Here is a 24,502-nt window from a genome sequence, read left to right as displayed (position 1 = left end):
GTATTGATGTATTGAAATCTATAGGTCTCTATATGTACTTATTATTGTATTGGTACTACGTTCTTTATTGGTACTACGCTCTTTACATTGATCTCTGTCTTTTCTGTCTGTCTCTCTCTCTCTTAAAGAGGTTAGGACAAGTAGAAGAAATATATAATATATAATAGGATATGACAGTTAAAGAGATAGATAATTAAGACATTACGACATATGTTTTTAACGGGCAATATAGCGACAATTTCAAGACAATAATCATTTAGAGACCAAAGAAAAAAAAAACTAATAAAAAAGAAAAAAGGAAGAGGTGTGACGAAGGGGTGTAGGTGAATGTTCCCAATTACCCAATTTACCTATTACCCATTGCCCATTGCCCATTACCAATTTACCAATTTACCAATTTACCAATTTACCCAGTACCCATACAAAAGTGAAGGTCAAAAGGTAGAATAAAATAGGAGTTCAATGAATGATTATAGGGCACTTTTCTAAGAGATGGGAGAAGAAAAAAAAAAATGATATACAAATACAAATCCTTTCTATAAAGTTAAATTCAAGTAACAAGTACCAATACAAATACAAATAAAACGTACAAAGAGTTCTTGTATATCTAAAAATTTAAGTTATAAAGCAGAAATATATATATTATTATTATTATTATATAGTAGGGAAAAGAAATAATAAGTAGTTCTTATATTTCTCAATAGCAGGAGGGAAAAGGAAGATCAGGGATTAAAAGTAGGATAATATCATAACCAAATAATAACGATTAACATAGAAAATAGTATAAAAAAAAAATATATATATATAAAAAAAAAATAATAAAATAAAATGGTTGTTATGCATGATAGTAAACCTGGGATTAGACCGCTGGTGCCTATTGATGAGGTGGAATTGACGGCGAAATTGAGTGCGCACCACTCTTCCTTATCTCCCTTATCATCAGTTCGGAGTAATTCGATGGCTACCACTGGAGGTATGACTGGTTCTATGCCTGGGATTGGTCCTGGGGAGTTGATGCGGGTACCGACTCGAGAGAAGGCGCTGACAGATACGTCTCATTTCATCGTGCCCACCGGTGATGATGAAGTTTTAGATGTTACAGACGAAGATAATCTGAATGAAACGGAGGATGGCCACGACAATGCTAATGCGAATAGTGCCGATGGAAACAAGGGAGATAATGTTACTGTGCATAGAGATGTCAAGGATGCGGAGTTATTTAAGAAGCAGCTCATAATCAAAAAGGGTATTAAGGACTTTAAGTTTGGAGAGATGCTTGGAGATGGTTCGTACTCACAAGTATTTCTAGCGACCTCAAAATCTGATTCAAAGACATATGCTGTAAAAGTGCTGAATAAAGAATATCTAATCAAACAAAAAAAGGTCAAGTATGTGAACATAGAGAAAAACGCATTACAAAAGCTGAAAACTGTTAATGGGGTTATCAACCTCAGCTTTACATTCCAGGACGAGTCTAACCTTTACTTCCTTCTTGAATATGCCCCTAACGGTGACTTCTTGTCCTTAATCAAGAAATTTGGTACACTGGATGAAAACTGTACATGTTACTACTCCGCCCAGATTATAGATGCTATAGGTTCCTTGCATGCCAGAGGGATTATCCATAGAGACATAAAACCTGAAAATATCCTGATTGACGCAAATATGAAAGTAAAAATAACTGATTTCGGTACTGCAAAGATACTAGAAAAGAATAAGACAGATAAAGGGAATACCTATGACCTGAAAACAAAATCCCACTCTTTTGTTGGAACAGCAGAATATGTAGCTCCAGAACTCCTTTCAGATAACTACACTGATTATAAATGTGATGTTTGGGCCTTTGGTTGTCTGTTATTTCAAATGATTGCTGGTAAACCGCCGTTCAAGGCCACTAATGAATATTTGACCTTCCAGAAAGTTATGAAAGTACAATATGCATTCTCAGCAGGATTTCCAACAATAATAAGAGATTTAGTTAAGAAAATACTAGTCAGACAACCAGAAAGAAGGCTAGCAGTAGCTCAAATCAAGAAACATCAGTTTTTCCAAAACAAAAACTTTGATGACAATTCTGTCTGGACTGATGAACCTCCAGAAGTAAAACCATATAGAATCAATGCCAAAGCGATGCAACCTTTCCCGCCCATTGCTATTCCTCAAACACCGAATACAAATGCGCACATTGGCAAAACCATTATCAAGGGGAACAATATCAGTTATATTCAAAAACATACTAATATGAGCAACAGTGTTAGTTCACCAAACTTATCAAGCAGATCTGCACCTTCATCACCTGTTGTTAGAAATAGTCCTCAAATGGCTTCAGCAGCATATAATATCAACGTCAAATCCAATAACACTGCCAAGACTAATTTTAATACTAAGACTAATAATAATTCAAAGACAAACTACAGTAATAAACTAAATAATATACAAGGAATCAGTACAGGAAAGCATACTCATTCTCCTTCACCACTCAGTCCTACAATAGAAAAATACAGCAGTACATCTACAACCAAAAATGTGTCAACCAATGAAAGTTTACCAGATATCAGCAAAAAAAAAATAACTAGGTCGCAATCAACTAAGAGGAATTTAAGCACTAAAATATATGACAATAAAAATAGGATAAATGATAACCCTAAAGTCACAGGACTGAAAATAGACACAAAAGAAACTGCTCCCCAGTCTCCTACTGTTGGTACACCAAGAACTCCTCAAACTGCTGATAGATCCGCTGTACTATCGCCTAGGAATCACCAGACTAAGAGTAACAGCAATGATTTTGATGCACCTGAACTACCACCACGAAACTATAGAAATGAGGGCAAAAATTTAGACACCAATGACTCCGAAACACGAAATGACATCAAGAGGAGATTCTCAACAATACAGTTATCAAATTTTATGGATATTCAAAAAGAACATGTCTTAAATAATGTACTTGGTGATATAATGGTAGTGGACAGCGATGACTTCAATGAGAATAAAAATCTGTTATATTCTCATATTGTTGATCAGTCGTTCAGAAGTGGGCAAATATCAAGCACTGATACAAAGTTTGAAGCTACGCAACAGGCTATTGAACATCCCGAAGAGGATTATTATTGGAAAACTAAGCAAGACTTGTCGACCCTTAGAACTGTGAAAACAATAGGTATTAAGGATGATAATGTTTTTTATGATACCGATGACTCTGCCGAAAGTCCTGGCTTGTATTTATCCCCCTGCGCATTTATTGTTACAACATATGGTAGGGGATTAATATTGATGGAAAACAATGATAAAAATGATTTCACAAATATCTGCAGTATTAACTTATTCTGCTCTGGTACTACTGTATTAATGAATGATGTTGGTATTATATCAATTGTTACTCCATTTCTAACTTTCATTTTAAGATGTAGTAAGAATGATATCCTTTTGGTTTTCTCTGCAGTTAAGAGATCCATAAAACTAAACCCAGATACTCCTCCTCCACCCTCCATACCGTCTAAGACAACAAAAATGGTTACGACATCTAATGGTACTGAAGCGCTACAGGCTGCTAGACTGGCAAATCCAATATTAGCTAGGGAAAAATACCATAGAATGTCACCAAAACTTTCGCATGCCTCTAGAAACTTTGAAACGAAGACTGATCCAAGCTCTACTAGAATGTTTAACAGTTTCGTGAATTCAAAAAGGAGGAATAAGAAACCTCCATCCCCAATGCCAAAATCAGATAAATTAATTAACGGATTACCCAATATTAACGATCCACCAACCAAGATGCTGGGCTTAGGACTTTCTCAGCGAATCAGAAGATCGGGTGAACGTGTTAGGACAAACACTCCAATGCAAGGTAACTTCTCTAACAAAAATGAAAGTTTTCTTAGATATAGATAAATCTACTAATATTCTTAAGTATTTCTTATTTAATAACTGTAGGGAAGACATAAAAAAGCACTCAAATACGTATTTAATTTATAAATTTAACAATTCAAACATTAAAATATGGGTTTAAAACCTAGTTATACAATAAATTCAATAATTAAACGGTGCTATTTTTTATTTTAGTTACTTTGATTTTATATACAGTCCTTAAATTTATTGAAAACAATTTAATTAAGACTATATAAAAAATATATATATATGCTATGATATGCAATAATATCCAGTTGTCTATAAATTCAAATTAACATAACCTTATTATCTTCTAACAAGTTCTTTATAATATCATATCTCATAACATAGATGCTTCCTATGGTTAATTCTACAACTTCATCAAATTCCGGAATAGTTACGGTATAAAAATGTTTTCCATCCTCGCCCAATTCCAATAATGGATCACCTCCTAGATTTCCATCTTCTGGACCATTGACGTATATGAAAATAAATTTTTTCCAGTTAGGTTCTTCGATCATGCTTACACTTCCTTCTGTATCATTGATAGCCTGCAATTCGGGGGGCATATGTTTTAGGATTGTGTTGTTGAACAATTTCAGCAGGATAATAGAATGTCTCTCATGGTATTGTAATTCTTGTTTGGACATTAGAGTGTCTAGTGATACAAATCCGACACCATCGTTACCAATTTGTCTCAAATAGAGACTGTATTTGTCTATCTTGTGTAATCTACATCGCAGAAAGCTCCTTATTACAAACTTCACTCTTTCAAGTTCTGCTTCCATGCATAACAACGGCAGTTTCCCGTTATTGAGCGCGTTATTTTTCATCTCTTTCCTGGATAAGTTATGATCTTCTTCTTCTTCTTCATCAATGACTTCTTGTTCTAAGAATCCCATTGAAATATTTTCAATATGTTCCATTTGTTCCTGTATTCTCCTTAGCATCCTCGTCATTAATAAACTTGGAAAGGGCAGAAGTTCTGGGGCACATCTTTCATTCCTCCAGTGATTCACCAATCTCCTATAGTCTTCCTCCGGTTTTATGATATCTCTATGTTTTTGGTGATCAGTAGCATACGAATTCTGCATTGTGGTCTGTGTAGCATCATGCTGTAAACTGCTGTTTGCATCAATAGGTCCACTAGATGGGAAATGCTGTCCACTGCTGCTTGCAACTGCTGTAGTATCTCTGTCCAATTCGGCTAGAATATCATCAATATCAATATCCATTACTTTTCTTTTTTTTTTTGATATTCTCTAATTGTCCAGTTTCACCAATATTAGATGCTTGAACTGGCTTTCTTTTCGACTTAGAACAATTGTAACAATTGAGGATAGATAAGTTTGATTATCACCTCGATTAACAGATATGTATCCTGGTCCAGTTGATATTCTTTAAATAATTCATTAATATGGTTATGATATTTTCACATTATTAGTTTTATATTTATTTTTTTTTTTCAAAAAAACTGAAGGTTTTGAAAATTTAAGTAGATCACGAAAAGATTCCGGTGATTAAATAGATAGAAGTTGATATCGTTTTTGTATATCATCAATGATTCTTTCTTTCGTTACTACGAGTCTCTGGTACATAGCATTACGCTAACTTGTTTTATGGAATCTACTGTTCTGAAACAAAAACGACTTCAATTAGAGAAACTACGCCAAGAAACTGCAAAATTAGAACGAGATTTTGATGATATTCATGGTGCAGAAGAACCGGAGAGTAATGTTATTCAAGGTGAGGTAAGCCCTGTCCAAGAAGTGGACTCTGAAAAAACACTAGAATTACGTGACCATGGTGTGCAAACTGAAGAAATACTAATGGTTGATGTTGGGTTGAATACTGAAATGCAGGAAAATGGCGCCAACCCTTATGAACTGGTACGGATAAAGCCTGGACCTGTATCAATTGCAAAGAGCACTACGTTTTCTGAGCTTGAAAATAGTGAGCTATTATCAAAATTAGAACGGCCTGAGGGTGTTATGATACAAAACGTTGTAGATCGTTGGCAATTCCACCATACGTCTGATATCAATTCCAAAATTTGCTGTATAGCAATTGACGAGTTAAGAGATCAAGTTCTAGTGATATATCGCCTGGAAACAACTGTAAAAAGTGGCCCAAGATCAGCGATTAACAGTTTATTATATCTCTATAACAAACCATCCAAATCTGTTATTAAATGTATACAGTTTGATGGACAGGAGATAGTTCGAGGGAAATTTTTAAGGAAGCAAGTTGAGACTAAAGTATACACTGTTGTTGTAAGTACCAGTAATGGGAGGATCATCCTTTGTGAATTTAAGGAAACTCTTAACTTGATAACAAAAAGAAAAACATGGAAGCATAATATTGTTACAAAGATATACCATCACGCTCCAATATATTCAATTGCAGAGCTACCTGGCACTGCCATTGGAAATGAGAGATTCATAACTATTAGTGTCGATGGGGTGTATAATAAAATAAATACGGTCACATTAGATCAGGATTATCAAATAACAGCAAGAGGTGCTTATTTGTTACAAGGGAATATTATCCCCCCTAAGAGGAGCGATGTTCTGAAAATATTACTAGAAGATGGTGATGATGACAATCTAATCGATGTAAAATCAAGTACCATGTTTGAAAAACTATTCCTGCGACATATGAATAAAGTAACATTGTTTGACGAAATTGGGGTAACTGCAGTAGCCTTTCCTCCTGGAGAGGACAACACTTTATTTGTCGGTTCAGAAGATGGCGCAATTTATAAGTTAATTATGGACCAAGTAAATCAGAATAAAATCAGAGTTGCCTTAGATAATAACGGATTCATACCAACACGTGCTATAAACATTGAGAACGAGCTATTTCATTCATCTCATGTCACATCTTTATCATTTTTGCATCTCTCAACAAAAGATGTAACAGATATATCGCTACTGTTGCTTTCTGCCTCCTTGGATAAAAAGGCTTGCGTATGGGACACTCTAACAAATAATCTTCTCATTAGTAAATCTGAAGAATACCCCATATTAAAGGCAGAATGGATAAAGTACAAGAACACTATTTATGTTGCTACTTTAACCTGGAAGTCTTGCAATTTATATAAACTTGATATTATCGGGCCAATTGCGAGATTGAATTTGCATAAAAACTTTCCTTGTGAGGACGGAACACAATTTACTACATTCCACTATAATTTGACAGATGAAGAACAAGTAAATATATATCTGGGAACTGCATCTGATAATATCATTGTTGTGAAATTATAAATGCAGGCCCGGTAATAGGACAATTTAGTAAACTCTTCAATAACTTATGGATGTATTGACGTAAATCACACTTGACGATATTGGTATAAAATTGTCCTTTTCAGTTTTATAGAGGGAAGGGGAAGGATGTGTACTAAAATCTAGTTATAGCATAAAAGGTGATCAAGACAGTCTGTACACTAAAATCATTAATATCTGGTAGATATATAGACCAATATATTGCAAGAAAAGGGAAGATTGATATAAAAGATGAATAGAATTTTTGGCTACGGAAATAAGAAAAGTCATGATCAGGTTCTCCAAGAATCTAGTCAAGCAATGGACCAGGCCCAGCAAGGGCTACAACATAGACTATCAACGCTTGATACACAGATAGCTCAAATAAATTTTCAGCTGCAGGCTATTCAGAAGAAGATGGCAGCTATGAAGAGCTCGGTGGGGAAGAAACCACTTAGAGCACAGGCCTTGAAATTGTTGAATAAAAGGAAACAATTAGAACAGATGCGTGAATCCATTGATGCACAGTCCTGGTCTATGACTCAAGCACAAATGACTAGTGATAATTTGAAAAATACCATGGTTACGGTTAATGCACTGAAATCTACAAATAAGGCACTAAAAGCACAATATGGTAAAATTGATATAGATAAACTTCAAGACATGCAAGATGAGATGATGGATCTGATAGATCAGGGTGAAGAATTACAGCAAGTATTGGCCACAAATTTTGTAGGAAATGATATCGAAGACATTGATGAAGGTGAATTGGATGCAGAGCTTGAAGCTTTAGCTGAAGAAGATTTAACAGCCATGATGGATGCTGAACTAGATGTTGGGAATGCTAATGAGATACCTTCCTATTTATCAGGTACTGTGCCGAAATTCATTGACGAAGAAACAGGTGCGGAACAAGCTCTTGAAAGCGCACAGTAAATACCAAAGAGCTAATGATTTTAATTCAGTAATCTATGATCTTAAAATATAAACGAAATGAATTATATTAACGATTGGGTTTGTATTTTACATATTTATATGTACATGAAAAAAGGCATTAGCAGTAATGATAAATAAACTGACTAATGGTATTCGCTAGTAAGGTCTAAGCACCAAAGCGTTTATAGGTCATTGATATCATGATGATGGGGGCGGTGGCGGAGGTGTAGTTATGTTGTCGTTTGGATCTTTCGCCCCATCTGTCTCTGCTACTTCTTTTTCATTCTGTGAAAGCTCCCACTTTAACCTCTCTGAGGCACGGTATATCTTACTTTGTAGATAGAAGCTTCCCCCCTTCTCTTTATCATTTATATTAAATAAGTAATCAAATCGTTGGTTGATCTTGTCAGGGTTTAAATCTTTTATAGGATCTAGATTCAGAATTTTGCAACTCTCATCCAGAGTGATACCACCGTATTCAGCTCTACCTCTACCACTCTTATTACGGCCTACTGAGGTAGCCCCCTGTTTAGCAGCGGATTGAGCTGCAGCTTGTCTATATGCTTCAGCAAACGCATGACCAAGTACTCTAGTACCTGTTATTACTATTTTTACCACTGCCCTGTGAGCCATATTCAAAATAAAACAAAAAAAGAGTAGTCCAAATAAGGCTAAAGCTGTTGACCTTATCAGTAAATGAAGGATAAGGATATATAGATGCTAAGATAGATAACGAGCTGTGTTTTAAGAAGACGTAAACCAATTATTTAACAAAGGATCATAATATTTTAACGCTATTGCGATGATCACCACCGCCAGCTGGCGACATAGAAAGATTGAAATTCTCTGTCACACTTTTCCCCTTCGATATAAATTTTCACCGTAGAAGATGATAAAGTATGTTATTGTTTGGTTCTGTATATATGGAAGTACTTATTATAAATTATTTGAATTATAACTAAATAATTAGGTATTGGAATTATAGAGGGAGATATTGGTCCTGTGGTCTGATTGTATTTTCATAGGCATTGGCAAGTAGTTACTAGCATATAATATTTATATGTCATGTATATAACATTTATATATAATATTGATTAATATAACTGAAAAAACAATATAGAAGGTAAGGATGGTAGGTATCCAACGTATTATGGTTCAGCTCATTTTTTCAGCGGCTCCAATATAATAATATAGAAGAATAGTAAATTTAATGCTATGATAAAACATTTGTTGAATTATATCAAGAAATGACTGGCCATGTATTTCATTAATCAGGAAACGATATAAACAATTGGAAGAGATATTATCAAAAATTGTAGGGAAAATATTATTAGTGTTTTTATGGCATATTTCCTAACGAAAAGATAAAAGCTGGTCAGATATCCTATTCTATAATTGAATAATAAGTGACATGAAGGGGGGGGGGACAAAAAAAAAACTAATAAAAAAATTCATACTCATAACCGTAAATAATATCTAGTACTTAACAAGGCTTCGTTAACAAATTACCGGCATCCAGATTCTCTTGAATTTTATTTTGCATTACAGTACTCAGACTATTGATATACTCTCTGGACGCCTTTTGTACCTTTCTAAGTTTGCATTCGTGAACGTCATCACACGCGCATTGATTACTCAATATTAGAGCCTCGGCGGCCCTACTCACACGACATTTATCTTTGCTAGCTAGCGAGCTAAAATCCTGGAGGTCTTGGATTACATGCCACATTGGATGGTTGATATCCCACTGCCAAGCTATATGTAGTTCTTCTCCGGATTGGATATTTCGAAGAGCTCTTAATACAAATTTTATTTTTGGTTTACTTTCTAAAGTCCTTATTGTTACAAGCTCAACATTAGGTGTGCAACTACATCTCAAGTGCTCTAAAACGTTATTGTCCCCAGAGGTTCCATTTGCATCTATAAAAATTGGCCATTTAGGATGAAATAGGACATTTCTCGTCGGACTGCCTAGTATTTCGTATTTGTTGTCGGGATTATTAGTATATTGTTTAATAAAATCAATCATTCCTGAATATTCCTGAATGTATGCGCTTTTCCCACAGTTGACATCTATGAAAACACCGAAATCTTGAATGTTTTTACTGCGAAGTGGTTTAAGAGAAAGGGGTAAGAAGTTTATCATGGATTCTTCAGGAACAGTAAGAACACAGTCGTCATCGTGATGAGATTCGATAAAGGTTTGAATATATTTATCTCTATATTCATTTGGTGGTGCTTTAAGAGGCAGTTTGATTGATTTTTCCCCTGGTTCAATCAACTCGTTTATGGGTGAATGCATTATAGTCGAGGGGGATGAGTCAAGTTTACCCATTTCAGCTGGGGGGCTAGTTGAGCATGAAGAAGATACTGAATTTCTTTTTAGTGGGAAAGGAACTGTAGCAGCCTTAGCTAAGGCAACAGCTGCTGCAATACCAGAACGATTGGCATTGCCTGTAACAGAACTCCGGCGTCTTTTCTTAGTTATTTTGAACTTATCATTAATAATATTACTTGATTTCGGTTTCTCTGGGATGGGAGTGGAGTTTGTCATGCGTAAAGTTTATTTTTAATATTATAATAGTAATGTTTGAATAACCACACAATATGTTACAATTACGGTTCAACTTCTTATTATGTCGCTTGCACGTGTAGTAGTTGGGAATACTAATAATAGAATTTTAAAGAATATGCTTGAAGAATATATTTATTGGAAGGAGGGGTTGCCGACAGTTCTTTTCTTGAATGAATTATGATATTTTGAGCTATTCTTTCAATTGGAACTGGTCTTTTTATAATCGAAAATTGCGAATAATTTAGTGGTAAATTTGAGCCAAATTTTAATATTCCTCAAGTAGGAAGGAAAATTAGCAAATACGGAGGGCAATAAACAAATGTGTATAATGAAGATTTATATATACACTTGTTGTTTTTTATAATTCAATAAAGTTGTAGTGCCTTACTAAGATATATTCAGGCCGCTTCTTAATGATTCAACAGTTCCTGAACGAGACTTGAAGAATATTTCGGATTTTTGTGGATTTAATTGATTGTATATTTGCATTTTTTCATAGAATTCAAAATGAGACTAAGAATGGAAAATATTACTCAAAAGGCAAGTATCTCTGAACCAGATGCGTCTGTATATGAAATGCGATACGACCGTAAAGTATTTTATTAGGCATAAAATTTCTCTTATTTCGGACAACATTAATGTTATCAGTACACATTTTGGGTAAAGATTTGAAAACTTCTGAGATTTTGCTGCGGCCCGTACACTGTGAAAATTTTCTTCAAAAATAGTATGTTGAATTTATAGAATTGAGTTCAGATGAAAAGAATAAAAAAGAAATGTTGAGTATAAAATTAGGATCATAATCGAAAATCTTTACGAGGGACTCTCGTAAAAAACCTGGGTGCCCCCATTGTGGGAAAATCTTGCAGCATAAAGTATGAATTTGTGCGGGCTAAGAAAAGATAGTATATTTAAAATGAAAAGAACAGGGCTTACGATATAATTTACGTTTGAGTGGAGTGTAGTTCCACCTTACTTTCTTAGGACAGAGTAAACAATGAATGCAATTGGAAGAAATATATCGCCATTAGTATACAGTACCCGACTAGGTCCCACCACAGTCTGGTCCCTACTAACATTGTTACTACAAATATCGATAGTATACGGATGTTTTTGTACATACGGTTTTTAGTTCATTGTTCCTCGTTTACATATTCGTTTAAATATCTCGTTTTCTTTGTTTCTTTTCCTCAATTTTAACGGCTCGGTCCTATCGCAAAATTTGGTACAATGCCTTAATATCACGATAGTTACTACCTTTTTATAACATAGACTGCAGGTTTTGCCATCTATCAAAAACGTATACAAAAGCTTGGCATACCGTTAAAATGTGACATTGCCGACTACGTGGTAGGAGCTCTCGATGGAATAAATATTAGGAGAGATATTCGCTTCTTCACTTAAGTTAATATCAGCCCTATTGTCATATCCTGCAACTCTTTGACCGTTAGTTAGATATTGATTAGTAATCGGAACATTCAAAAATGGCGCACTATGAGTAGCGTAACTGTCAATCTCCATCGAGAATTCGTCGAGAGACATATTATCGAGTAAGTGATTTACTGACGGCGCAAGCTCTTCAATTTCACGCCTATTGTCAATATTGCAATGATCTGTAGCATTATCTGATGCTTGTTCCCTAGCTATATCGTGTAATTTGATTCCATTGTAATTATAACCATTGTCTATTTCTTCATGCATTATATCTAGAATTTTTGATCTGATATCATTAGACTTAGGATGCATAATTCCATAAAGTTCATTCTGGATTTCAGATTTGAGATCTTTTTGTTTAACCCCCTCCCAATTCGATATTCCATGAATAAAAGTGCTATCAAAAGCATTTGCGCTGTTTGTCATCTTCCTGTGCACAAATGTTTGATTTTTAGAGAAAGAATGACATTCTGAGGTATAGTCAACAATACAATTCCTTAGCAAAAACTCATTCAAAGATAGCCTAGAGTCAATATTCAGTTTTTGACGTTTATTTGAGTTCGAAGATACGTTATTAATAATATTATATGATGATTGTGACCTACTTTTATCCGCCAGCTTTTTATTATTGAATGAATTAGAAGAGTACGGTTTGCTGTCATTATTATATCTTAATAATTGATTCTTGGATAGACTTTGCGATGCACATATATTACTTTCATTACCACAGACGAATGCTGCATTTTCATCGTCCTCGTTATCTTCTCGAAGTTTAATGTTTCGATTTATGTTGATAAATTTATTATTAGAATGAATACCTGCAAATAGAAGTGCTTGTTCTGCTATACTCTTCAAGAAATGTGGATTTTCATCCTTGTTTTCTTTTTCATAGATTAATTGATCAGCTACTGTGTCGCGGAAAAATGGCATTGAGCATAATTTACTTATTGGTGCTCTGTCATTGGGGTCCCACCGTAAACACATTTTGATAACATCTAATAAATCTGACAGCTGTGAACTCGGTATTATATTTTCCAATGGGCTTCCGGTGACGAAGGGAAATTTTAGGTTTAATTTTTCAGCGTACGTCTTTGAAACCTCCCATAAACCTCCTTGAGGTATGTGATTTCTAGGCATTACGTTTTCAATATGATGTGGAGTACCTAAAACTTCTAATATTTTCCAGATTTGATCAATTTCATTAGCTCCAGGGAATAAAGGTTTGAATACTGTCACTTCAACCGCAACACATCCAAATGCCCAGATATCCAGTGGCTTGGAATAATATCCACTTCTCAATAAAATTTCTGGTGATCTATACCATCTAGTGGATACATAGGCTGTATACGGATTTTTATTCTCGACATGTCTTGCTAGACCGAAGTCCGCCAATTTCACAACGTAATTATCAGGATAATTTCCCTCATTCAACCATTTTTTATCAAAATATCTTGTACTAGGAGTAATTAATATATTCTCTGGTTTTAGGTCCCTATGAAAGAAATTCTGATTATGTATATGTCTTAAACCTGATAAAACTTGTGCTAATATTGACTTGAGAGAGGGAATTGAAAAAACTCTTTTATTTCTACGTTTCATCATTTGGTATAAGTTTTGTTCCATGTATTCCATAACAATATTGAGATGGTATCTTTCGGTGTCAATGAATATATCAAAAACCTGGATAAGGAAGTTGCTAGCTGGTATAGCAAGAATGAACTTTATCTCTCGTACCCTTGTATAGTCATTCAGTGTTGGTAATCTAGTTAACATTGTTTTGATAGCCACCAATCCTTGTTTTCTTGAACTTGAAATCCTTTCAGGTTGGTTGTTATATTTCGGATCCATCATTGTGAGAGATTTTTTGTGTAAATCTTTATTATTCTCACATGGATTCGCCTTAAATTTAACTAAGGTTACGCTTCCAAACGACCCGTTCCCTAATTCTTCCAAAATCTCGTAGTTTTCTTGTAATGATTTAAGAGGAATAATACTTGGTGGGTGTTTTAAGTCAGGAGGCGGGGTTATGACTTCTTTTTCTACTTCATTATCATCCTTAGTTAACGATTGTAAACTTTCATTACCATTGGCAATATTACCATTATTCATTTTACAAAATCTGTTTAAAAACATCTTATTTTACTAATGCCTCTTTGTAGTTGAAATATTAAAAGGTATATATTTTTCTTTAATTTTTTATATTACCGCTTTGTAAGTTGCCAAATTATTTTGTTTCGTTTTTTGTAAAATTTCACTTATAACAGAACTATTTCTGGATACTATTTCTTTATATTCCCACGATTTTTATGTAGAAATGTCTATCAACGCATAACTTTATGGTACAAAATCTCTTATTTTTGTTGAAGTGTTAATAATTTAGCCGCTGAGATCTCGTCCATGTCCAAACAGGAAAAACAGACCGCCCACAAAAAACATATTGATCACGTGACTGGTGTTTGTACTAGCTATTCATCCGGGTAATAATATTGGTCCTTTACTGAATTATCCATGATTGCTGAACGCGAAAAAAAATGTATTTTCGTGTTTCCAAGATTAGTGTTATTATTCACAAGATGTTCGTAAACAATTTTACGTTTTGGTACCAAGTCCCATAAATTGGCTTATATAGTGTTGAGAAACTATCATTAAAGAGGATTTGTACAGTGGGTCTTTACACATTCAATATCACATGTCACTGCAACTTAAGAAGATATTATTAGTAAATTTATATCAGAGATATTTCGAGACTTTTCGTACTTTTCATTTAACTAACATACTATTGAAATTAGATATGGATATTAAAAAGAGATCTACACTCGAACAGATGTAAGACTATCTCAGTTTCTATATTGGTGCTGTTCTCACAAATACTTTTTTTAGCTGTCGGACCCCCAAAATTGAATTGTTTTTCTTTGTTTTAGTCAGTTTCCCTTAATGAGAAGTGAATCAAAAATATAAAATTATAAAATAAAAAGAAAGAAGAACAAGATCATTGAACGCCACTATAAAAAGAAAGAATAGCTTTGTACTGTAAAAACTCCGCCTTTTTATAGAGATATCAATTATTAAAATCTCAACTTTGTTCTTCGTTCCTTTTTCTCTCCTTCTACAATTTTGTTGTATCTTATCATACCGTTACTAGGTGTCCAACAACAATATTGACAGTTCAATTTTTTTATTAACTGCCACTATTTATTAGGGAAGGCGACGCCGCGTCAAGTTTTTAGCTGAATCTTAAAGAAAAGAAAGAAAAAAAAAGCAATTATATTTCTCATTTTTTGGTGGTGTACGGTGTTTCTGCCAGATTTTATAGAAAAACCTGTACATCAACATAAAATATAAAGGAATGTAATGTCATATTAGCCCGGAACTTGCACTTTTACGTCATTCTACTGCTACTGTAATTTTTCTGAAAAAAGTCGATTTTGCAGTAAAATTTAAGATAAATATATCTTTAAAATCAATTGGCAATCTCGAGCCGATGCACTTCTTTGCTACTGCAATTTCTTCGTACGAGAACCTAAAATACACACGATAGAAATGACGTAAATAATACCGAAATATACACAATGGGTAGATTTTTACATAGATAATACTACTATATCTCGCTAAGAAATATTAGACTTAATGAAAGGATCCGAGGAGGAATTATAGAGCTAATACACGAACATTACTTATCCTTAACGTCCCTAAAAGAAGTTAAAAAAAATTTTTTTCATGTGTTTATCTCCTAATATCTTATCTTATTTACTTTTTATTTATTATTTATTGTAATTTCTCAGAAGAATGATAACATCCTGTCCCAATTACATTCAGTTTAAGTTCCAGGACATTCCTTTTTTTGCAGTTTTTATTTTTAAGTTTATTTTTATTCGGATTGTAGAAAGAATTATAAATATAAAGTTCTTAAAAGGTGAATATAGAATTATTTTCTGAATATTTCCTACAATAGCTCTCACATAAAACGTTAAACTATAAGATACACTAAGAACTGTTGTAATGGGCGATTCAGGTAATAAGGAAAAAAGCGTCAGATTCGGCAGTAGAGATTCATTTGAATCTGATCACAATAAAAGAGAATCATCTAATGAATCTGTCTCTTCCTACACTTCCTCATCTAGTGAAGGCGGCGGCAGACAGAAAAAAGAAAATAAAAGTAAATTTAGGCATCAAGACACCGATGAAGATAGTGACGATGACACCAATATCTTCTCTAGAATTGTCAAAAATTTAAAATCTAGCGGAGGCGCCGGTTTGGCTCCAGGCTTAAGTAAAGCGAACTCAAATGAAGAAAGCAATGACCCAGAAGATAATGGTCATATAGTCACTGGTCACAACGAAGACGATATACCTATGGTGGACTTCACAGAGCAGGCTCACACAATCCTTCAAAATCACTCTAATTTGACCCCTGAACAAATTGAAGCTCTAAATGGCCAATCCTTCTCAGATGTCGAAACCACTGCATCTACAGACCTAAATCTTCTAACTCCAGCTATGGATCATTATGATGACTTTGATGGCGATGAAGAACATGAAGAAGAGGGCTTCATTGATACCCACGGTTATGTTGCTCCTCCAACCCGTGTGAGAGGTGGTGTTCTAGGTTCGCTATTGAAACTATATCAAGAACAGGATAACGCCACAATTGATTCCTCAAGTATGTACTCACAATCTACCTACGCGGACTCCACTGCCAATCTGCTTTCTATAGATAGCGAGGCTACTGAAGTACCTGGAATGAAAAACATAAAGGACAGTACAAACTACTTGAAGAAGGGAGGTCAGAAAATGGCAGGTATTGCTTTCCATGCTCCTGGTCAAATATATGGCCACGGTAAAAAGGCAGCCGGGAAAGCTATGAATGCACCTGGCCAGATATATGATCATGGTAAGAGAGAAGCCGGAAAAGCAATTAATGCTCCAGGTCAGATCCCAAGTCAGTTTTATGGGCATGGTGCCAAGGCAGCAGGTAAAATCTATGACCACGGAACAAAAGCCGCCGGACATGCTAAGAAAGGTCATAAAGCCGCTATGAAAACTGCTCATAAAGTTCCAAAATTGAAGAAGAGAATGATGGCCGAGGCAAAAATCACTGTTCATATTGCAGAGTTGCTGCAAAGGCAAAGGTTTATTCTTAGAATGTGTAAGGCTCTTATGTTGTATGGTGCTCCAACCCACAGACTAGAGGAATACTTGATCATGACATCACGTGTTCTAGAAATTGACGCTCAATATTTATACTTACCTGGATGCATGATTGTTTCTTTCGGTGATGCTACTACTAGAACTTCTGAAGTTCAGCTAGTGAGATGCTCACAAGGTTTAAATCTGTGGAAATTACACCAAGTTCACAGAGTTTATAAAAAAGTCATTCACGATGAATATGGTGCAGATGCTGGTAATACTGATATTGATAGGATCCTATCTGATAAGAACCTATATCCACCATGGATGTGTGTGCTACTATACGGTTTCTGTTCTGCAATGGTTACTCCGTATGCCTTTGGTGGGCATTGGGTTAATTTGGCGATAACCTTTTTCATGGGTTCTTGCGTAGGTACCATGCAATTTATTCTCTCAGAAAAGTCACTAATGTACTCAAATGTGTTTGAAATTACTGCCTCTATTGTCGTTAGTTTTTGTGGTAGAGCATTCGGTTCTATCCCCAATTCTAATATTTGTTTTGGTGCTGTTACACAAGGTTCCTTGGCGTTGATTCTTCCAGGTTATATAATTCTTTGTGGTTCGCTAGAACTACAAAGTAGAAGTTTGGTCGCTGGTTCGGTCAGAATGTTCTACGCCATTATTTATTCCTTGTTCTTAGGTTTTGGTATCACATTAGGTGCAGCATTATTCGGTTGGATGTACAAAGGGGCAACAAATGAAATATCGTGCGGTTATCCAATTTCTCCATGGTTCAGATTTTTATTCGTTCCTGCATTCACAATTGGTATATCAATGATCAACCAGGCCAACTGGTCACAACTTCCAGCTATGGTCCTAATATCATGTACGGGTTACGTCGTTACGTATTTCGCCGGTAAGCATTTCCAAAACTCTACTGAATTCACTGCTGCGTTAGCCTCATTTGTTATCGGTCTTATGGGAAACTTATATTCTAGGATTTGGAAGGGTCTCGCTGTTTCCGCAATGTTACCAGCAATCTTTGTCCAAGTTCCATCTGGTATTGCATCTCAAAGTTCTTTATTGTCTGGTCTACAGAGTGCAAATGAAATCGTAAACGGTAACGGGACTTCTGGGACAGTCGATTTGAGTAACTCTATGTCATTCGGTGTCACAATGATTGAAGTGTCAATTGGTATTTCAGTTGGCTTATTTGCCTCAACACTATGTGTCTATCCATTCGGTAAAAAGAAAACTGGTTTATTCAGCTTGTAGATTACTATATACTAATTATTAAGTATTCCAAAATATATCAATTCTTTACAACTCAAAGAGTCTTTACAGACAATAAGATCAAACCATTCTAAGCGTTCGATAACAAAGAGTGCCTTTTGTCCCCAAATATTGTTTTTTCAAACAAGATATGAGATGAGTTATAATATTGTCTTATAACGTTGATTTCTTTGGAACCACATTTTGCCCTCAAAACCATATCCGGGTAAATACGACGTTAATGATATTTCTTACTTTTTTGCTCATCAGGCATATTAAATTTTTTAATGGTAAATTTTTCAATATTTTTCAAAAAAATTTTCAAATGCGATGCGATGAGCTAAGTACTTTTTTTTTTATATATATACAAATATAACAATAAGGTCTTCAATTTATCATTTGTTTCTTAAGAAAAAGAGAATCGAAGATAGTTAGGATATATTACTTTACACAATTTATTAAGAATTATAAAAGAACAGGAAAATTCTGTTAGGAAGAGCTATACTGAAATAAAGTTTTACTATTTCATAATTCGTTTTCTTATTCTTTTTAGATCTTATTATTGGTAGATCCTATAAGATTATATTTGAAGAGAGAAGAATATGTCTTCTTTAAGCGATCAACTGGCACAGGTTGCTACTAACAATGCTTCTGTTGCTTTTGATAGAAAGAAGAGACAAAAGTTACACTCAGCTTCCTTGATTTACAACCCGAAGACAGCTGCCACACAAGACTATGAAATAATATATGAAAATGCTGTAAATGCTTTACAGGAACTATGTGACATTGAACCAAGGTTTGAAATATTTTCAAAGTCGCTCTTTCAAGAGTCATCCATTAATATCGATAGAAATGTTCAAAGCAAAGAAGATATTAAGAATTTAGATAATGCCATCAATGCTTACTTGCTTCTAGTCTCTTCTAAATGGCATCTAGCTCCGGCTTTGCACGCTACGGAATGGTTGGTTCGTAGATTCCAGATTCACGTACATAATACTGAAATCCTGCTTTTGTCGACGCTAAATTACTACCAAACTCCAATTTTCAAGAGAATCCTGAATATAGTTAAACTACCAGCATTGTTCCAACCTCTATCTAACTTTGTGAAGAATGACAATTTGCCAACAAATATGACAATCATAAAGATGTTCAATGATTTTGATTTCTTAAAATTATACACCCAATTTCTGTCAAAATGTATCAGACATAAAAGTACCTATACCAACCAGATGCTATTCGTCAGTTGTAGTCTGATTAACTTAATTGCATTCAACTCTAATAATGAGGAGAAACTGGAATCTATGATTCCTATTCTGCTTGAACTTTCGGCTAAATTGTTAGCATCCGGATATACTGATTGTCAAATAGCAGCTCATACCATCCTTGCTGTTTTTGCTTCAGCATTGTCATTGAAAAAAGAAATTGTGACAGCTGCAATTGAAACTATTCTGGCCAACCTGAAAGATGAGAAGGCTAAAAAATCGGCATTTTGGACTATCATTAAAGTCTCACAAACTCTTAAGGGGAACAAAAATGTTGACCATTTGCCAGCAAATATCTACAGACTATTTGAACAGAATTTTCCTCTTGATGTCTTCATGAAATATCTAGAGGACGAAAGGACTATAAAATCTGACAAATTTATAACCTCCTTCACCAGAGCTATTATTAGATACGATCAGGCTAAGTTAAAATCTCTATCTGCCATACTTGAATCACTATCATTAGAGAAATTTGAAGTTAGGTATATTATAACCGATTTAATCCACCTATCTGAAATTATCGATGATAAATCCAAACTCATCGATGTTTTTGAATATCTAGTAAAGAAAGATGAAAATCTGGTTCTATCTTGTCTTTCCTCACTGAATTTGACCAGCGAACTCTTTGAAATCCGTTTAACAACTTCTTTATTCTCAAAATCAACAGAAGATGATGAAATGAAGTTAGTGAAGTCCTTAACCTCTCATAAAAGCGCTGGAATTTTAAAGGAATCTGAAACTAAACCTTTCAAAGAGTTCTTAGAGAAAAATGCAGAACATATTGTGACCAGCAACATTTCCTTGATAGCTGAAGATGATGAAAAGTTTAACAAAATGTTAAGTTTATTTACAGAAGCAATTGGAAACGGTTATCAAGCTGGTTTATTTTTGTCATCGTTTATAACTACTATTGAAGCCAAGCTAACGTTCTTACTAAGGATAATTGTTTCACCATCTGCACCAATTGCACTTCGTCTCTTAGCCATGAATAATATCTCAAAATCTATTCAAAGTATTGATAAAGACTCAAATTTATTCACCCTTGTTCCTTTCTTGTTAGTAGCACAAGCTGGCTCCTCGAAGAACTTGAAGATTAGTGTAAAGAAAATAATTTCACAAATCTCCAATCGTCCGTCAACAAAACATTACTTCCTAAGTGACAAATTATATGGAAAAGATTCTGAAATTGCATTACCAAGTCCAGAGGATAGTGAAAAATGGATCAAGAACTTTCTTGACAACTATATGGTAGAAAATGTTGATCTATCAAATATTTTTATCCCTAAGAAGCAAGAAAAAGTATTCTTAGTATTTTGGGCACAACAAGTATTGAGTATTCCAATTCCTTATCCAAAATATGTCATATTAAACCTCCTAGAAAGATATACTCAGAGTCCCGCTTCTTATTCTGCTGTTTTTGAACAATTCATTTCATCATATCTAGAACAGAGAGAAGACTGGTTACTGAAATGTGCTTTAAACAAAACAAACGTTATTCTTTTTGAAAGTACCATCATCGACCTTATCTCACCAAAAGAAAAGCATCAATTTATGTTGGATTTTATTGTTAATGCTCTAAATTCTGATTACGAAGAACTGATCGATGTTTTAACCAAAAAGCTCGCTACACTATTCCCGACATTTAAGTCAAGCTTTCAATTAAAAATAATTCAGACTATTTTGGAATCAGTCACTAAAGATGATCAAATATACGACTCATTAGGGGCCCTTCAATCCCTGAAAATAGACGCTGGAACTTTTGTTTCCATTTTAAAGGAAAATTCTTTAAATTCTGAAGGTGATTCCGATGTTTTCCCTAAGAGGAGAAGAAGGAGATCATCTACCAATAAGGCAGCCCTTCAATCCGCCCAAGTTTCTCAGATTGCCGAGCAGCATTTAAAGAAAATTACAATTATGCTGGAAACTCTTGAAAAACAGAAGAGCCTCGGTACTGAAATACTACTTACCTCATTATTATTCACTCTGGCTGATTTCGAAACACTTGATCAAGATGGTGGTCTTCCAGTTTTATACGCAGAAGAGCTTTTAGCTTCCTGCATGCTAAATACGATCCGTTCGTTAAAAGAGCAAGGAATTACACAACTAAAGAGCATCAGAGCAGATATCATAGTATCTGCTATCAGGACATCGTCATCACCACAGGTGCAAAACAAATTATTACTTGTGATTGGGGAGCTAGCTTCATTAAGCTCTGAGTTGATTTTACACTCCATAATGCCTATATTTACCTTCATGGGGGCGCATAGTGTAAGACAGGATGATGAATTTACCACTCAAGTTGTGGAAAAAACCATATTGACAATCATTCCGGCATTATTAAAAGCTAATAAAGAAAATCTTTCAGACGAGATAGAATTCCTGGTTATCAGCTTCACTACCGCTCTTCAACACATTCCTAAGCATAGAAGATTGAGGTTGTTCACTACCCTAATCCGTGCTCTAGGCCCAGAAAATTCATTGGGTGCATTACTGTACTTAATCTCTCAACAATATTCGAATTTGGTCAACAGTTTTAAAATAAGTGAAAGTAGATCCATAATCGAATTTGTTAAGTCACTTTTGTCTAAATTTGATATTGAATCACAAATTCATGGGATTCAGAAGTATTTTGAAATTTTTAATGAACTTTTAGAAGCCAATAAGAACCCAGAAAAGAAGGTGACCCTTGAAACTCAGTCACTATACTCAAATAGAATTTTGAACTTTACCCAATTAGAATTTTACCAGTTGCTGATCAATAGCTACGATTTCCTTAACAAAATCATTATTGATAATGACAATGACTACTTTGACAGTAATAGAAGTTTTAGAATCAGACTATATTCCGTACTTCTTGACCAAGAAATACCTGACTCTGAGAAATCAATGATTGAAAGGGGTTTTGGTGAAATATTAGAGAGTGTTTTATATTTAATAAACTCTTCTCCTGAAGTTTTTATGATAGATACCGAATCTACTATTGATACTAAGAAACCTTCGGGCTCTATCTCTGATAGCTTATCAGAAATCTCCTCATCTCTATTGACAGTGTTGCAAAATCTTTTGAGCGTTCTACCAATGAATGTCTTTTTGAAAACTACTATACCTATGTTAGAAAGCTCAGCAAATGAGGACATCCGCTTTCATGTAGCTTCTATCATTGGCAATAAATTCGATGAAGAAACTGTGGAAGAACAAGCTGTAACATCAGAAGTCGTTAACAAAATTCTTGAGAGAATTCCAAAAGAATCTGAACATACAAAGGTCTCTCAGGTATTGTTAAATACATTGTCTCTACTAGTTAACAAATACGGTTCTCATTTGGATACTGGATTGTTAATGAATGTCTTACATACATCTACAGATCTCATTAAAGGAGAAATTAGAGAATTACAGATTTCTTCATTAGCTGTTGTAACAAATGCTATTGGTGTTTTAGGTGTCAAATTTATTTCATTTTATCCTAAGATAGTACCAAGGTCTATCCAGTTATTCGCATTGTCGAAAGAAAAATCTGATATATTGACTTCCCAGTTACAGTTATCAATATTATTGCTTTTCACAGCCATGATTAAGAGCATTCCTAGCTTTTTGGTTTCAAACTTGGCGGATCTATTAAGAATTATATTTTTCGCAGATGATATTGAAATAACAACTAGACTTTCTGTCATACAATTAATCAGCGAGAAACTTGATTTGAAGGCTACTTTAAAGGTTATGCTTTCATTATGGGAATCTGATGTCTGCAAATCTCAAGATCCAACCCCAATTTCTCTATTCCTAAGTTTATTAGAAGCCACTGTAGAAAAGATAGACAAAAAGTCAGCTACGTCCCAATCTCCAACTTTCTTCAAGCTTCTGATATGTCTATTTGAATATAGATGTTATTCTACCTTTGACAAAAATACAATCAGTAGAATTGAAGCCTCAGCTCACACAGTTGCCAACGCTTATGTTCTAAAAATGAATGATAAGGTGTTCAGACCACTATTCGTTATTCTCGTTAAATGGGCGTTTGACGGTGAAGGAGTTAGAACTGAATCTATTGACGAATCCGAGAGATTAATAGCTTTCTTCAAATTCTTTAATAAACTACAAGAAAACTTACGAGGTATCATTACATCGTATTTCACGTATTTGATTGAACCTACAAATGAACTATTAAAACGTTTCATAAGCGGTGATTTTGTCGATATCAATCTTCGTCGTCTGGTAGTCAACTCTCTAACATCATCTTTCAAGTATGATAGGGACGAGTACTGGCAATCATCATCTCGATTTGAGTTGATTTGTCCAAGTTTAGTTGACCAATTAAGAAATATTGAACCATCTATTGGTAAATACTTGGTTAAGGCTATTGGTTCGCTTGCTGCTAATAATAGTTCTGTTGATGAACATAATCAAATCATGAACAAGCTGTTAGTGGAGCATATGAAATCTACATGCTCTTCTAACGAAAAGCTATGGGCGGTTAAGACCGTTAAACTCATTTACTCTAAGGTTGGTGAGAACTGGCTTGTACTTCTACCACAAATGGTTCCAATTATTGCAGAACTGCTCGAAGATGATAACGAAGAAGTGGAATCCGAAGTCAGAGGTGGTCTTGTTAGGGTCATGGAGAACGTACTTGGTGAACCATTTGATAGATACCTGGACTAGTTCTGAACTATGTACAAATCTATTCTTCACCCCTAAAATAATTCTATTTAACTGAATATATACAATGACAAACGAACCTTATAAAA

The 24,502-nt window shown here is 34.6% G+C and overlaps 9 protein-coding genes across 9 annotated transcripts; 5 read left to right on the top strand and 4 right to left on the bottom strand.

The window, feature by feature from the left end:
* Nucleotides 1–828: 828 nt before the first annotated feature.
* PKH1 (serine/threonine protein kinase PKH1) lies at nt 829–3,891 on the top strand (the record flags this gene model as incomplete). The annotated part of the gene is made up of 1 exon (XM_071054716.1): nt 829–3,891. One exon carries the CDS (start codon nt 829–831, stop codon nt 3,889–3,891), a length of 3,063 nt encoding a protein of 1,020 aa, XP_070909409.1.
* A 284-nt stretch (nt 3,892–4,175) lies between these two features.
* Nucleotides 4,176–5,123, bottom strand: SLD5 (DNA replication protein SLD5; the record flags this gene model as incomplete). The annotated part of the gene is made up of 1 exon (XM_071054715.1): nt 4,176–5,123. The coding sequence occupies one exon, from the start codon at nt 5,121–5,123 to the stop codon at nt 4,176–4,178; it is 948 nt and encodes a 315-aa protein (XP_070909408.1).
* Nucleotides 5,124–5,507: 384 nt separating this feature from the next.
* PAC11 (dynein intermediate chain) lies at nt 5,508–7,154 on the top strand (the record flags this gene model as incomplete). The annotated part of the gene is made up of 1 exon (XM_071054714.1): nt 5,508–7,154. The coding sequence occupies one exon, from the start codon at nt 5,508–5,510 to the stop codon at nt 7,152–7,154; it is 1,647 nt and encodes a 548-aa protein (XP_070909407.1).
* A 249-nt stretch (nt 7,155–7,403) lies between these two features.
* Nucleotides 7,404–8,087, top strand: VPS60 (Vps60p; the record flags this gene model as incomplete). Its single annotated transcript, XM_071054713.1, has 1 exon — nt 7,404–8,087. The coding sequence occupies one exon, from the start codon at nt 7,404–7,406 to the stop codon at nt 8,085–8,087; it is 684 nt and encodes a 227-aa protein (XP_070909406.1).
* Nucleotides 8,088–8,285: 198 nt separating this feature from the next.
* PAM16 (import motor complex subunit PAM16) lies at nt 8,286–8,720 on the bottom strand (the record flags this gene model as incomplete). The annotated part of the gene is made up of 1 exon (XM_071054712.1): nt 8,286–8,720. The coding sequence occupies one exon, from the start codon at nt 8,718–8,720 to the stop codon at nt 8,286–8,288; it is 435 nt and encodes a 144-aa protein (XP_070909405.1).
* An 850-nt stretch (nt 8,721–9,570) lies between these two features.
* SET4 (Set4p) lies at nt 9,571–10,641 on the bottom strand (the record flags this gene model as incomplete). Its single annotated transcript, XM_071054711.1, has 1 exon — nt 9,571–10,641. One exon carries the CDS (start codon nt 10,639–10,641, stop codon nt 9,571–9,573), a length of 1,071 nt encoding a protein of 356 aa, XP_070909404.1.
* A 1,344-nt stretch (nt 10,642–11,985) lies between these two features.
* On the bottom strand, nt 11,986–14,205 carry IME2 (protein kinase IME2; the record flags this gene model as incomplete). The annotated part of the gene is made up of 1 exon (XM_071054710.1): nt 11,986–14,205. The coding sequence occupies one exon, from the start codon at nt 14,203–14,205 to the stop codon at nt 11,986–11,988; it is 2,220 nt and encodes a 739-aa protein (XP_070909403.1).
* A 1,890-nt stretch (nt 14,206–16,095) lies between these two features.
* Nucleotides 16,096–18,498, top strand: RNJ42_04545 (threonine/serine exporter family protein; the record flags this gene model as incomplete). The annotated part of the gene is made up of 1 exon (XM_071054709.1): nt 16,096–18,498. The coding sequence occupies one exon, from the start codon at nt 16,096–16,098 to the stop codon at nt 18,496–18,498; it is 2,403 nt and encodes an 800-aa protein (XP_070909402.1).
* Nucleotides 18,499–19,097: 599 nt separating this feature from the next.
* Nucleotides 19,098–24,416, top strand: UTP10 (snoRNA-binding rRNA-processing protein UTP10; the record flags this gene model as incomplete). Its single annotated transcript, XM_071054708.1, has 1 exon — nt 19,098–24,416. The coding sequence occupies one exon, from the start codon at nt 19,098–19,100 to the stop codon at nt 24,414–24,416; it is 5,319 nt and encodes a 1,772-aa protein (XP_070909401.1).
* Nucleotides 24,417–24,502: the final 86 nt, after the last annotated feature.

The sequence above is a fragment of the Nakaseomyces bracarensis genome (genome assembly GCF_045282275.1).
Source record: "Nakaseomyces bracarensis strain CBM3 chromosome Unknown Scaff13_0, whole genome shotgun sequence".
Classification (NCBI taxonomy): Eukaryota; Fungi; Ascomycota; class Saccharomycetes; order Saccharomycetales; family Saccharomycetaceae; genus Nakaseomyces; species Nakaseomyces bracarensis.
Note: the sequence above shows the minus strand (reverse complement) of the source record. Positions and strands in the feature narration are given on the sequence as shown.